The 14,594-nt window shown below is 43.5% G+C and overlaps 1 protein-coding gene across 1 annotated transcript in view; it reads left to right on the top strand.

Moving 5' to 3' along the window:
• Positions 1 to 6,498: 6,498 nt before the first annotated feature.
• The window catches only part of LOC128685202 (mucin-2-like), a 98,809-nt gene continuing 90,713 nt past the window's right edge, over positions 6,499 to 14,594 (top strand). The window contains exons 1-3 of the mRNA XM_070085767.1: positions 6,499 to 6,548; positions 6,772 to 6,947; positions 7,398 to 7,474. Of these exons, the coding sequence (XP_069941868.1) occupies positions 6,499 to 6,548; positions 6,772 to 6,947; positions 7,398 to 7,474 (303 nt within the window). The remainder of the gene's footprint in view (positions 6,549 to 6,771; positions 6,948 to 7,397; positions 7,475 to 14,594) is intronic.

Genomic DNA, 14,594 nt, shown 5'->3' with positions numbered 1-14,594 from the left:
ATAAAGAAAATACTTTCATCATCATTCAACACTTTCACCTCACTCACACATAATCACTGTTTTTGCAGAGGTGCTCAGAACACAACAGTTTAGAAGCATATACGTATAAAGATACACAACATATCCCTCCAAACTGCTAATATCCCGAACCCCTCCTTTAGAGTGCAGGCATTGTACTTCCCATTTCCAGGACTCAAGTCTGGCTATATAAAATTAACTGGTTTCCCTGAATCCCTTCACTAAATATTACACTGCTCACATTCCACAAGATCGTCAGGCCCCAAATACCATTCGTGTCCATTCACTCCTATCGAACACGGTCATGCACGCCTGCTGGAAGTCCAAGCCGATCGCCCACAAAACCTCCTTTACCCCATCCTTCCAACCTTTTCGAGGACGACCCCTACCCCGCCTTCCTTTCCCTACAGATTTACATGCTCTCCATGTCATTCTACTTTGACCCATTCTCTCTAAATGACCAAACCACCTCAACAACCCCTCTTCTGCCCTCTGACTAATACTTTTATTAACTCCACACTTTCTCCTAATTTCTACACTCCGAATTTTCTGCATAATATTTACACCACACATTGCCCTTAGACAGGACATCTCCACTGCCTCCAACCGTCTCCTCGCTGCTGCATTCACAACCCAAGTTTCACACCCATATAAGAGTGTTGGTACTACAATACTTTCATACATTCCCTTCTTTACCTCCATAGATAACGTTTTTTTGTCTCCACATATACCTCAACACACCACTCACCTTTTTTCCCTCATCAATTCTATGATTAACCTCATCCTTCAAAAATCCATCCGCCAACACGTCACCTCCCAAGTATCTGAAAACATTCACTTCTTCCATACTCCTCCTCCCCAATTTGATATCCAATTTTTCTTTATTTAAATCATTTGATACCCTCATCACCTTACTCTTTTCCATGTTCACTTTCAACTTTCTACCTTTACACACACTCCCAAACTCATCCACTAACCATTGCAATTTTTCTTTAGAATCTCCCATAAGCACAGTATCATCAGCAAAAAGCAACTGTGTCAATTCCCATTTTGTATTTGATTCCCCATAATTTAATTCCGCCCGTCTCCTGAACACCCTAGCATTTACTTCTTTTACAACCCCATTTATAAATATATTAAACCGCAATGGTGACATTAGACATCCCTGTCTAAGATCTACTTTTGCTGGGAAGTAGTCTCCCTCTCTTCTACACACCCTAACCTGAGCCTCACTATCCTCATAAAAACTCTTTACAGCATTTAGTAACTTACCACCTATTCCATATACTTGCAACATCTGCCACATTGCTCCCCTATCCACTCTATCATATGCCTTTTCTAAATCCATAAATGCAATAAAAACTTCCTACCTTTATCTAAATACTGTTCACATATATGCTTCAATGCAAACACTTGATCCACACATCCCCTACCCACTATGAAACCTCCTTGCTCATCCGCAATCCTACATTCTGTCTTACCTCTAATTCTTTCAATTATAACCCTACCGTACACTTTTCCTGGTAAACTTAGTAAACTTATTCCTCTATAATTTTTACAATCTCTTTTGTCCCCCTTCCCTTTATATAAAGGGACTATACATGCTCTCTGCCAATCCCTAGGTACCTTCCCCTCTTTCATACATTTATTAAACAAAAATACAAACCACTCCAACACTATATCCCCCCCTGCTTTTAACAATTCTGTCATGATCCCGTCAGTTCCAGCTGCTTTACCCCCTTTCATTCTACATAATGCCTCACGCACCTCCCCCACACTCACATCCTGTTCTTCTTCACTCCTAAAAGATGGTATACCTCTCTGGCCAGTGCATGAAATTACTGCCTCTGTTTCTTCCTTAACATTTAAAAGTTCCTCAAAATATTCTCGCCATCTACCTAATACCTCCATCTCCCCATCTACTCTGTTTTTAACTGACAAATCCATACTTTCCCTAGGCTTTCTTAGCTTGTTTAACTCACTCCAAAAATTTTTCTTATTTTCATTAAAATTTCTTGACAGTGCGTCTCACACTCTATCATCTGCTCTCCTTTTGCACTCTCTCACCACTCTCTTCACCTTTCTTTTACTCTCCATATACTCTACTCTTCTTATAACACTTCTGCTTTGTAAAAACCTCTTATAAGGTAACTTTTTCTCTTTTATCACACCCTTTACTTCATCATTCCACCAATCACTCCTCTTTCCTCCTGCACCCACCCTCCTATAACCACAAACTTCTGCCCCACATTCTAATACTGCATTTTTAAAACTATTCCAACCCTCTTCAACCCCCCCCCCCATTACTCATACTTGCACCAGCCCACCTTTCTGCCAATAGTCGCTTATATCTCACCCGACCTTCCTCCTCCCTTAGTTTATACACTTTCACCTCTCTCTTGCTTGTTGTTGTCATTTTCCTCTTTTCCCATCTACCTCTTGCTCTAACTGTAGCTACAAATAAATAATGATCCGATATATCAGTTGCCCCTCTATAAACGTGTACATCCTGGAGCCTACCCATCAACCTTTTATCCACTAATACATAATCTAACAAACTACTTTCATTACGTGCTATATCATGCCTTGTATATTTATTTATCCTCTAAAATATGTATTACTTATTACCAAACCTCTTTCTACACATAGCTCAATTAAAGGCTCCCCATTTTCATTTACCCCTGGCACCCCAAATTTACCTACTACTCCCTCCACAACATTTTTGCCCACTTTAGAATTGAAATCCCCAACCACCATTACTCTCACACTTAGTTCAAAACTCCCCACCCATTCACTCAACATTTACCAAAATCTCTCTCTCTCCTCTACACTTCTCTCTTCTCCAGGTGCATATACGCTTGCTATAACCCACTTTTCACATCCAATCTTTATTTTACTCCATATAATCCTTGAATTAATACATTTATAGTCCCTTTTTTTTCCTGCCACAACTTATCCTTCAACATTATTGCTACTCCTTCTTTAGCTCTAACGCTATTTGAAACCCCTGACCTAATCCCATTTATTCCTCTCCATTGAAACTCTCCCACCCCCTTCAGCTTTGTTTCACTTAAAGCCAGGATATCCAGCTTCTTCTCATTCATAACATCTACAGTCATCTCTTTCTCATCATTTGCACAACATCCACGCACATTCAGACTTCCCACTTTGACAATTATATATATATATATATATATATATATATATATATATATATATATATATATATATATATATATATATATATATATATATAGAACTGTCATATTTCAGTTGAATAAAGCGGCTGCTCCTCGCCATAGCAGCTTAGCAATTTTTAAAGATTTAGTCATTCACATTTCTGGGTATTTTGCATCAGTACTTCATTTCATACTTGGATATCATTCAACTTCAGACCATGTTCTGTAAAAGCTCAAAACAGCGGATGAGAAAAACAGACGAAAGCTTGACTTACTCTGATGCGAGGAATAATATGACATAGAACAGTTACTCGTAGGTTTTCTTCTGTAAATTTAAATTTGAATTATTACTTCAATAATAAAATGATCACAGCAATGAGTTATCAAACAATAGTAAAATTAGTAGACTGGGCTGGTTATTTGGTTTTCCAAGAAAATGGTAAGAGCCCAGATTTTACATAAGACACAAAATAGTCATCAACATATTCGAATTATTTAGTTTATTAGAGGATTAGAAGAGCAATTCTGTTTCAAAAATCTCCATGTATAGTTCACAAGAACAGGCAGAAAGAGGATTTCCCATTGCCATACCAAACTTCTTAGTGTAAAACTTATCATTAAATACAAATTAAGTTTCTTATCTGAAGAACTCGTTAACTATGATTTACCATTGCCAGTTCCTACTATCATTAAACTTATTAAACTTTGCATTGTTGATGCAAAATTTGTATTTAATGATAAGTTTTACACTCAGAAGTTTGGTATGGCAATGGGAAATCCTCTTTCACCTGTTCTTAGTAACCTATACATGGATTTTTTTGAAACAAGGTTGCTTAACACAATCCTCCCTAATAGAGCTAAATGGTTCAGATATGTTGATGATATTTTGTGTCTTATGCCCAAAAATGTAGATATACACCATTTTCTTGGAAAATTAAATAGCTTAGCCCATTCTATAAACTTTACTGTTGAGTTTGAAGAAAATAACTCATTGCCTTTTCTAGATGTTTTAATTATTAAGGGTATTAATGAATTCAAATTTAAAATTTACAGAAAACCTACAAATAACTGTTCCTATGTCCACTATTATTCCTCGCATCAAGATAGAGTCAAACTGTCTGTTTTCTCATCAATGTTTTTGAGAGCTTTACGAATTTGTAGTCCTGAGTTCATAGATGAGGAAATATCCAAAATTTATGAAATAGATACTGATCTAAAATACCCAAGAAATGTAATTGATAAATCTTTTAAAGTTGCTAGAAACACGTTTTATAATCCAAAAAGGGGCAACCAGCCTTATTCAACTAAAAATATGTTGGTTCTCCCTTACCATGAAAACTTGGTTGATATGCCTTCTCTTCTTAAGACTTTTAATATTAAAGTTGTATTCAAAAATCTTGATACAGTAAAAAAACTTTTGATAAAGAATTCCCCCCAAAATGCTGATGGATGTGTCTATAAGATTCCTTGTAAAATTTGCGATAAAGTTTATTACGGTCAAACTGGTAAAAATCTCGAACTAAGATTAAAACAACATAAATATAGCATTAGAACTGGACAAGATTCCAATGCTCTATTTATTCATGTAAGAGATTTTAACCATCCAATTGATTTTCAAAAAGTTGAGAAAGTAGTATCAAGCAAGTCCATGGTCGACAGGAATATAATTGAATCTTGTTTCATAAAAAGCAGTTTTGACAATAATATGAATATTTCCTTTGGTTTATATAAATTAGATCCATTTATAATTAATAGAATTTGGGAAGAATTTAATAATACACTGGACAAATAATTTTTAAATTTTCTTGGGTAGAATAGCTTGGGGGTGAGTTGTGCAAAGAACCTATCCAAGTTGGCTCGCCGCGCGTCACGTGTTTAACCGTTGTGGGATCTGATAGTGAGGTGCTGGCCGGACCCCTTATATAGCTTCCTTGGATGCTTCACTTTCATAGTTCCTTGATAATGTGAGTAGTCACGAAAGCGCTTGGAATTTCTCTATTCTTTCAGAGTGGTTGTTTTGCATATATATATATATATATATATATATATATATATATATATATATATATATATATATATATATATATATATATATATATATATATAAACTATCTAGTTACTATAGTGTTTTAAGATATATCAGCCTTCATTGACTGAAGTCACTTAAATGAGGCACATTAAGTTCTATTTAACGTGATATAATGAAAAAAAATTCCATACTATTTTGCAAATAAAAATAGGAAATGTGCTCCTTTAAGTTTGAAGCCAAACAGAAGAGGCTTTATATCAATCATTTCTGTTACAAGAACATTGGATGGGTTATATACCAGTCATCACAGGGTGCTTGCACATGCCATTGTATCATGAACCTGCTCACTTTTATAATGCACAAGTGTTAAATATTTTAAGTCGATCGGATGAGACATTCCTAAGGTTTAAACGAAATAAAAATGAAACTGGAGTAAGACAAAATTCAGAAGCTCTTCGAGACACCTTCTTTGAAGACACTTGAAGAAAACACAGTTTTCTTGATTGTAACGTTAAACTGCTGAAGGGAATATCGTAAACCTTAATACAATCTAGAATTAAGTGAAAGGATGCTGTTTAAAATTTCAGTTTGATGTAATATTATTTTAGTACGCCAGTGAGTTAAGTTTGAACATGATAAGCGAGACACATATGCAATAGTTGGGTTTCTTTAGTCAAATTCAGAGAATGAATTGTAAGCAGCAGATGTGACATGGTAAGGATGGTGTAATCAGGCCATCAACCTTGGAGAAATAGTTTGAGGTGGTCAGTCCTTCAGCCTAGAGAAGAGTTAACTCCATGATCTGGAACAATTAAGATACATAACTATTGTACATGTCTCTTACTCATCAACCTGTTGGTATTATATTCCATTTTCATAGTTTGGAACATGTTCTCCAGTTCAAGTCTTCGTTATTTGCTTAGTTTAGTTTTTGCTCAATTTTTTCTGTATTAACTATGTTCATTATAGTAGAAATAATAGTGACTTTTTCAATCTTACTTAAACTGAAAAACCATTCAAGGCAAAATTTTTATTCAATAACGGCCATGAATTGTACACTAATGTCATTGTCTCTTCGGTGTCACAACCAGAAATTTCAATATTTATTAATCCCATTTATAGGTTATAACGGAAAAAAAATCATGGGTCAGGGTACAGCTTACTGTAGAATCTTGAATTTTATTTTTTTTGTGAGTGTTAAATAAGTCTGAGGTTAGGTTAAGTAAGGTTGGTCAGGAAGCAGGACAAGTGTTTCCTGACGCGGGTGTTACGATGACCCGCCGCTGGACCTTCCGGTCATCTGACCGAGGTCTTCCGCTGAGGTATGACTCTCTCCACCTCACTCCCTCCCTTCCATTCTCTCTTTCCACCACCCAACAAAAAAGGCAAATTGGCAACTTGCTCTCTCTCCATCCAGATACCTTTCTCTATGTCTCTTTGTTTTTGACACAAGGTTTACAAGATTAACTTAAGGATTCCTAACTTTATTTACAAGTTAGGAGTTGTTACCTATATCAGCTAATTTCAAAGCTTTTTTATTGTTAGGAGATTGAGTCAACTGTGTTCCAGCAATTTCATTTTATCAACTAACTTTATTTTGGTGATATCATTATGCTGTACGAACATGTTCCAGACTCGAATCAACTTGGGAATAAAAGATCTCAGATCAAGTGATGCTCTGGAGAAGGATACAGCCAGAGTGAAGTTGATGTTTGCTGCCCGTCTTGTTGTGTAGAAGCTCGCTCTTCTCGCTGTCCTCGGAGTGGGACCAAGTGTGATACTTTGACAATGTTGGCCTTGTATTAACAGTAAGGCCACCCACTTCCCTCCTGCTGAAATGACAGATCTATCCAGGATGGGTCCAGGAGAGAGACAAGGCGTCTCTATCCTTTTTAGCTCTTGCTCTTGTTCTCTCTTTTCTTCCTTCCTCCCTCTCTACTTCCCACTTTCTCTCTCTCTCTCTCTCTCTCTCTCTCTCTCTCTCTCTCTCTCTCTCTCTCTCTCTCTCTCTCTCTCTCTCTCTCTCTCTCTCTCTCTCTCTCACTCAAAAAATGCCACCCTTGACTGACTTTACCTTTTAACCCAGATATGTCAGTTTTGCCACGTGCGACATTAATCTAAGTGTCAGTGTTGCCAGACGCAGCAGTAACTCTTGTGCTTCCTCCCCACAGGACCGTCAACAGCGGTGTCTCCCACGTCCACGGATGGAGAGAGCCTCAGGAGATACCTGAAGGAGCAGGAACTGGAGGTGAGTGACTCTAAGAAAGTAGTGGGCAGGTGAGGTAGGAGAGAGAGACGAGGAGAGGTGCTGGCTAGCATATACTAAGGAGATAAGACAAGGATGTAGATCCGTGTACCAGATACGTGATAATCGCATGACAGGGACGACAACGGGGTTAACCTTGGAGATTCTGAGTGTCAATAATGTTTTAAAGAAAGAATTTGCTGCAGAGAATAAGTACTGAATTACATTACTAACAACAAAAAAATAGTCCGTTATGTGAGCGATAAAAAAAATGAACAATCAACAAGATACGTTTAATTAACAACCAAGTTGCTTAGCAGCGATAATGTGAACAAGATATTTGTTTGTCATGCACTGGCAGACCCTCTCTACCATCCCACCCAGCTTAAGTACTGGCAGACCCTCTCTACCATCCCACCCAGCTTAAGTACTGGCAGACCCTCTCTACCATCCCACCCAGCTTAAGTACTGGCAGACCCTCTCTACCATCCCACCCAGCTTAAGTACTGGCAGACCCTCTCTCCCATCCCACCCAGCTTAAGTACTGGCAGACCCTCTCTACCATCCCACCCAGCTTAAGTACTGGCAGACCCTCTCTACCATCCCACCCAGCTTAAGTACTGGCAGACCCTCTCTCCCATCCCACCCAGCTTAAGTACTGGCAGACCCTATCTACCATCCCACCCAGCTTAAGTACTGGCAGACCCTCTCTACCATCCCACCCAGCTTAAGTACCGGCAGACCCTCTCTACCATCCCACCCAGCTTAAGTACTGGCAAACCCTCTCTACCATCCCACCCAGCTTAAGTACTGGCAGACCCTCTCTACCATCCCACCCAGCTTAAGTACCGGCAGACCCTCTCTACCATCCCACCCAGCTTAAGTACTGGCAAACCCTCTCTACCATCCCACCCAGCTTAAGTACTGGCAGACCCTCTCTACCATCCCACCCAGCTTAAGTACTGGCAGACCCTCTCTACCATCCCACCCAGCTTAAGTACTGGCAGACCCTCTCTACCATCCCACCCAGCTTAAGTACTGGCAGACCCTCTCTCCCATCCCACCCAGCTTAAGTACTGGCAGACCCTCTCTACCATCCCACCCAGCTTAAGTACTGGCAGACCCTCTCTACCATCCCACCCAGCTTAAGTACTGGCAGACCCTCTCTCCCATCCCACCCAGCTTAAGTACTGGCAGACCCTATCTACCATCCCACCCAGCTTAAGTACTGGCAGACCCTCTCTACCATCCCACCCAGCTTAAGTACCGGCAGACCCTCTCTACCATCCCACCCAGCTTAAGTACTGGCAGACCCTCTCTACCATCCCACCCAGCTTAAGTACCGGCAGACCTTCTCTACCATCCCACCCAGCTTAAGTACCGGCAGACCCTCTCTACCATCCCACCCAGCTTAAGTACTGGCAGACCCTCTCTACCATCCCACCCAGCTTAAGTACCGGCAGACCCTCTCTACCATCCCACCCAGCTTAAGTACTGGCAGACCCTCTCTCCCATCCCACCCAGCTTAAGCACCGGCAGACCCTCTCTACCATCCCACCCAGCTTAAGAACTGGCAGACCCACTCTACCATCCCACCCAGCTTAAGTACTGGCAGACCCTCTCTCCCATCCCACCCAGCTTAAGTACCGGCAGATCCTCTCTCCCATCCCACCCAGCTTAAGTACTGGCAGACCCTCTCTCCCATCCCACCCAGCTAAAGTACTGGCTGACCCTCTCTCCCATCCCACCCAGCTTAAGTACTGGCAGACCCTCTCTCCCATCCCACCCAGCTTAAGTACTGGCAGACCCTCTCTCCCATCCCACCCAGCTTAAGTACTGGCAGACCCTCTCTCCCATCCCACCCAGCTTAAGCACCGGCAGACCCTCTCTACCATCCCACCCAGCTTAAGTACTGGCAGACCCTCTCTACCATCCCACCCAGCTTAAGTACTGGCAGACCCTCTCTCCCATCCCACCCAGCTTAAGTACTGGCAGACCCTCTCTACCATCCCACCCAGCTTAAGTACTGGCAGACCCTCTCTACCATCCCACCCAGCTTAAGTACTGGCAGACCCTCTCTACCATCCCACCCAGCTTAAGTACTGGCAGACCCTCTCTCCCATCCCACCCAGCTTAAGTACTGGCAGACCCTCTCTACCATCCCACCCGGCTTAAGTACTGGCAGACCCTCTCTCCCATCCCACCCAGCTTAAGCACCGGCAGACCCTCTCTACCATCCCACCCAGCTTAAGAACTGGCAGACCCACTCTACCATCCCACCCAGCTTAAGTACTGGCAGACCCTCTCTCCCATCCCACCCAGCTTAAGTACCGGCAGATCCTCTCTCCCATCCCACCCAGCTTAAGTACTGGCAGACCCTCTCTCCCATCCCACCCAGCTAAAGTACTGGCTGACCCTCTCTCCCATCCCACCCAGCTTAAGTACTGGCAGACCCTCTCTCCCATCCCACCCAGCTTAAGTACCGGCAGACCCTCTCTACCATCCCACCCAGCTTAAGTACTAGCAGATCCTCTCTCCCTTCCCACCCAGCTTTAATACTGGCAGACCCTCTCTCCCATCCCACCCAGCTTAAGTACTGGCAGACCCTCTCTCCCATCCCACCCAGCTTAAGTACTGGCAGACCCTCTCTCCCATCCAACCCAGCTTAAGTACTGGCAGACCCTCTCTCCCATCCAACCCAGCTTAAGTACTGGCAGACCCTCTCTCCCATCCCACCCAGCTTAAGTACTGGCAGACCCTCTCTCCCATCCCACCCAGCTTAAGCACCGGCAGACCCTCTCTACCATCCCACCCAGCTTAAGTACTGGCAGACCCTCTCTACCATCCCACCCAGCTTAAGTACTGGCAGACCCTCTCTCCCATCCCACCCAGCTTAAGTACTGGCAGACCCTCTCTACCATCCCACCCAGCTTAAGTACTGGCAGACCCTCTCTACCATCCCACCCAGCTTAAGTACTGGCAGACCCTCTCTACCATCCCACCCAGCTTAAGTACTGGCAGACCCTCTCTCCCATCCCACCCAGCTTAAGTACTGGCAGACCCTCTCTACCATCCCACCCAGCTTAAGTACTGGCAGACCCTCTCTACCATCCCACCCAGCTTAAGTACCGGCAGACCCTCTCTACCATCCCACCCAGGTTAAGTACTGGCAGACCCTCTCTACCATCCCACCCAGCTTAAGTACCGGCAGACCTTCTCTACCATCCCACCCAGCTTAAGTACCGGCAGACCCTCTCTACCATCCCACCCAGCTTAAGTACTGGCAGACCCTCTCTACCATCCCACCCAGCTTAAGTACCGGCAGACCCTCTCTACCATCCCACCCAGCTTAAGTACTGGCAGACCCTCTCTCCCATCCCACCCAGCTTAAGTACCGGCAGACCCTCTCTACCATCCCACCCAGCTTAAGTACTGGCAGACCCTCTCTCCCATCCCACCCAGCTTAAGCACCGGCAGACCCTCTCTACCATCCCACCCAGCTTAAGAACTGGCAGACCCACTCTACCATCCCACCCAGCTTAAGTACTGGCAGACCCTCTCTCCCATCCCACCCAGCTTAAGTACCGGCAGATCCTCTCTCCCATCCCACCCAGCTTAAGTACTGGCAGACCCTCTCTCCCATCCCACCCAGCTAAAGTACTGGCTGACCCTCTCTCCCATCCCACCCAGCTTAAGTACTGGCAGACCCTCTCTCCCATCCCACCCAGCTTAAGTACTGGCAGACCCTCTCTCCCATCCAACCCAGCTTAAGTACTGGCAGACCCTCTCTCCCATCCCACCCAGCTTAAGTACTGGCAGACCCTCTCTCCCATCCCACCCAGCTTAAGCACCGGCAGACCCTCTCTACCATCCCACCCAGCTTAAGAACTGGCAGACCCACTCTACCATCCCACCCAGCTTAAGTACTGGCAGACCCTCTCTCCCATCCCACCCAGCTTAAGTACCGGCAGATCCTCTCTCCCATCCCACCCAGCTTAAGTACTGGCAGACCCTCTCTCCCATCCCACCCAGCTAAAGTACTGGCTGACCCTCTCTCCCATCCCACCCAGCTTAAGTACTGGCAGACCCTCTCTCCCATCCCACCCAGCTTAAGTACTGGCAGACCCTCTCTCCCATCCAACCCAGCTTAAGTACTGGCAGACCCTCTCTCCCATCCCACCCAGCTTAAGTACTGGCAGACCCTCTCTCCCATCCCACCCAGCTTAAGTACTGGCAGACCCTCTCTCCCATCCCACCCAGCTTAAGTACTGGCAGACCCTCTCTCCCATCCCACCCAGCTTAAGTACTGGCAGACCCTCTCTACCATCCCACCCAGCTTAAGTACTGGCAGATCCTCTCTCCCATCCCACCCAGCTTAAGTACTGGCAGACCCTCTCTCCCATCCCACCCAGCTTAAGTACTGGCAGACCCTCTCTCCCATCCCACCCAGCTTAAGTACCGGCAGACCCTCTCTACCATCCCACCCAGCTTAAGAACTGGCAGACCCTCTCTCCCATCCCACCTAGCTTATGTACGGGAAGATCCTCTCTCCCATCCCACCCAGCTTAAGTACTGGCAGACCCTCTCTCCCATCCCACCTAGCTTATGTACTGGAAGATCCTCTCTCCCATCCCACCCAGCTTAAGTACTATCGTAAAGGGTTCTTGAATGGAGATATCGCAGGTTGAAAGTAGACACACTTGTAGGATGGTAGGTGTATTGTCAGACTGAGATGAGGAATAGAGCCACAGTTGCCTTGCCTGTCTACGCCTGGAAGGTCTGCCGCCGAGTGAGGACGGGACAGAGGGATCACTGCCCATGTGTATCCCATGACGTCACACCAAGCCAAAGGCCTACAAGGGATCTCGTGTCTAAAGCACAGGGATGATACTAATATGCTATGCTATATAATACTGGGAATACAGGGATCAGCAACTATGCTGACAGCTCGGTCATGTTACGTATGTCGTCCCGACATACACTACTATACTATAGGCTGAACAGGCAGGCGGATCTGGGCTGATTCTATACAATAACAAATTCATATATAACTTAGAACTAATGGATGGTATCATAATGGATATTACATAGTGGGTGTTAACGTAATGCATTACACACTATAAGAACAAATCATTATACAATATGGGTGGAATTGATCGATCGATCTGTATTCATGCACTCTACGGATTCTGAGGAAGAATAATTATATACAAAGAAGTGTTTAACAGAAAGGCAGATTCGGTGCACACAAATCTAGACTGTTAATTCTCAGAATACGGAGGGAACGTGAACACGAAAATTTCTGACAAACTGATCAGCTAATAATAAACACACAGTTGACAATTTCATTCATCTCGGACATCTAATTATACAGACTATGTACATTTAAACCCAATTCTGCGAGGGTAAGGTTTACATATGCAGAATGGTTATCATCTCTGGGAGGATCGAATTCCTCTGCAATGGCTAACACATGCCTTGACTGAGAGAGATCTGAAGGAATATCTACAAAAGATACTTGCGGGTTTCTCATTACTTGTCGAGTACGCAAGGAGTAACGACATTCAGGTTGAGTATCTGACTGAGTATCTGAGGTAGAGAGTACAGGATCAGGAGGATTGTCAGAGTCTGTCTCATTAGTCTGGGTAGCAATATCCTCAACATCGCATACTAATTTCATATGATCTAAATGCGATTCTTTGTATTTGCCAGTACTAATTTCTCTAACCTTATACTTATTTCCAGAGATATGTTCTACAACTCGATAAGGTCCGACAAACTTTTGATCAAGCTTTGGCATTGCAGACGTTTTGTTAAAGTTAATCAGCATAACTCTCGAACCTACTTTGATTTTGGATGGCTTAGCACGGCTATTAGTTACTCTAGTAAATTCTGCTGTTGCTTTATGAAGTGTTTCACGGATTCTTCTAAAAACACTTTGAGCTAAGCTGGTACGAGTTGCTACGAAATCATCAGGGTTGTAATTAGGTTTCGGAGTGGAATATAACAACTCATAGGGTAACCGCTTGTCTACACCATACAATGCATAATGTGGAGTATCACCTATGGAAGCATTGTAAGCAGAATTTATGGCACACTGGACATCTGGTATAACTTCATCCCAAGTTTCACTATTGGGGTTGATAGTGGCTCTCAAGACATCAAGTACTTTCTTATTGGTTCGTTCCGCTAACCCATTGCTGGCAGGATGATGAGGAACAATGGTGGATTTAGAGATCTTGTATAAAGTACACAAATTTTCAAGAATCTCATTACAGAATTCACCTCCATTATCTGTTACTAAGGACTTTGGGGTGGTATGCCTGCAGATAATGCGTTCTTTAAACGCTTTAGCTACTGTCTCTGCAGTCTTATCTGCAATAGGAACTAACTCACAATATCTGGTGAAATGGTCTACCATAACACACAGATGTTTGTTGCCTTGGAGGGAACATTTAAAATTAGTTAACAAATCAAGGGCAACTCTTTCCCACGGTTCGCTAGTGGTTGGGTACACTTGGATTGGGTTAGGACCATTGACATTTCCTTTATGCTGCATACAGACACTACATTTCTTAACATACTCGGAAATGTCAGTTGCCATACGTGGCCAAAAGTATTTCATTCTGGCTTGTTTCACAGAACGATCCATACCAGGGTGTGCAACACCTGGTGCATCATGAACTAGCTGTAGAGCTACGTTCACTAGTGACTGTGGAATTACTAACTGGTAAACTCTTCTGCTTGGAGTACCCAACTCGGCTGTTCGATACAGTAATTCTTGACTCATCACAAAGTCACTAATGGGTGCTGGTGGCTTTACAGTAAGAATGGGATCTTCCTGGAGAAGGAATCGAATCACACCAGACCACATGGGATCTATTCTTTGTGCAGTTTTGACATCCTCGACAGTAAATGGAGGATCTGCAGTAACTACACTAACGTGTCGCGATAAAGCATCAGCGACTACATTTGACTTGCCAGGTAAATGTTCAAAAGTGGGATTGAACTCTTGGATAGTCAAGGTCCATCTGGCTAACCTTCCAGTAGGCTGTTTGTTCTGGAATAAAGGTAACAGTTCTTCCTTACTGGAGGAAAGAACAAACTCGGTGGAATGGATGAC

Source organism: Cherax quadricarinatus, chromosome 1 (genome assembly GCF_038502225.1).
Source record: "Cherax quadricarinatus isolate ZL_2023a chromosome 1, ASM3850222v1, whole genome shotgun sequence".
Taxonomy (NCBI): Eukaryota; Metazoa; Arthropoda; class Malacostraca; order Decapoda; family Parastacidae; genus Cherax; species Cherax quadricarinatus.
The sequence above is the reverse complement of the archived record's forward strand: the minus strand, read 5'-3'. Positions and strand labels throughout refer to the sequence as shown.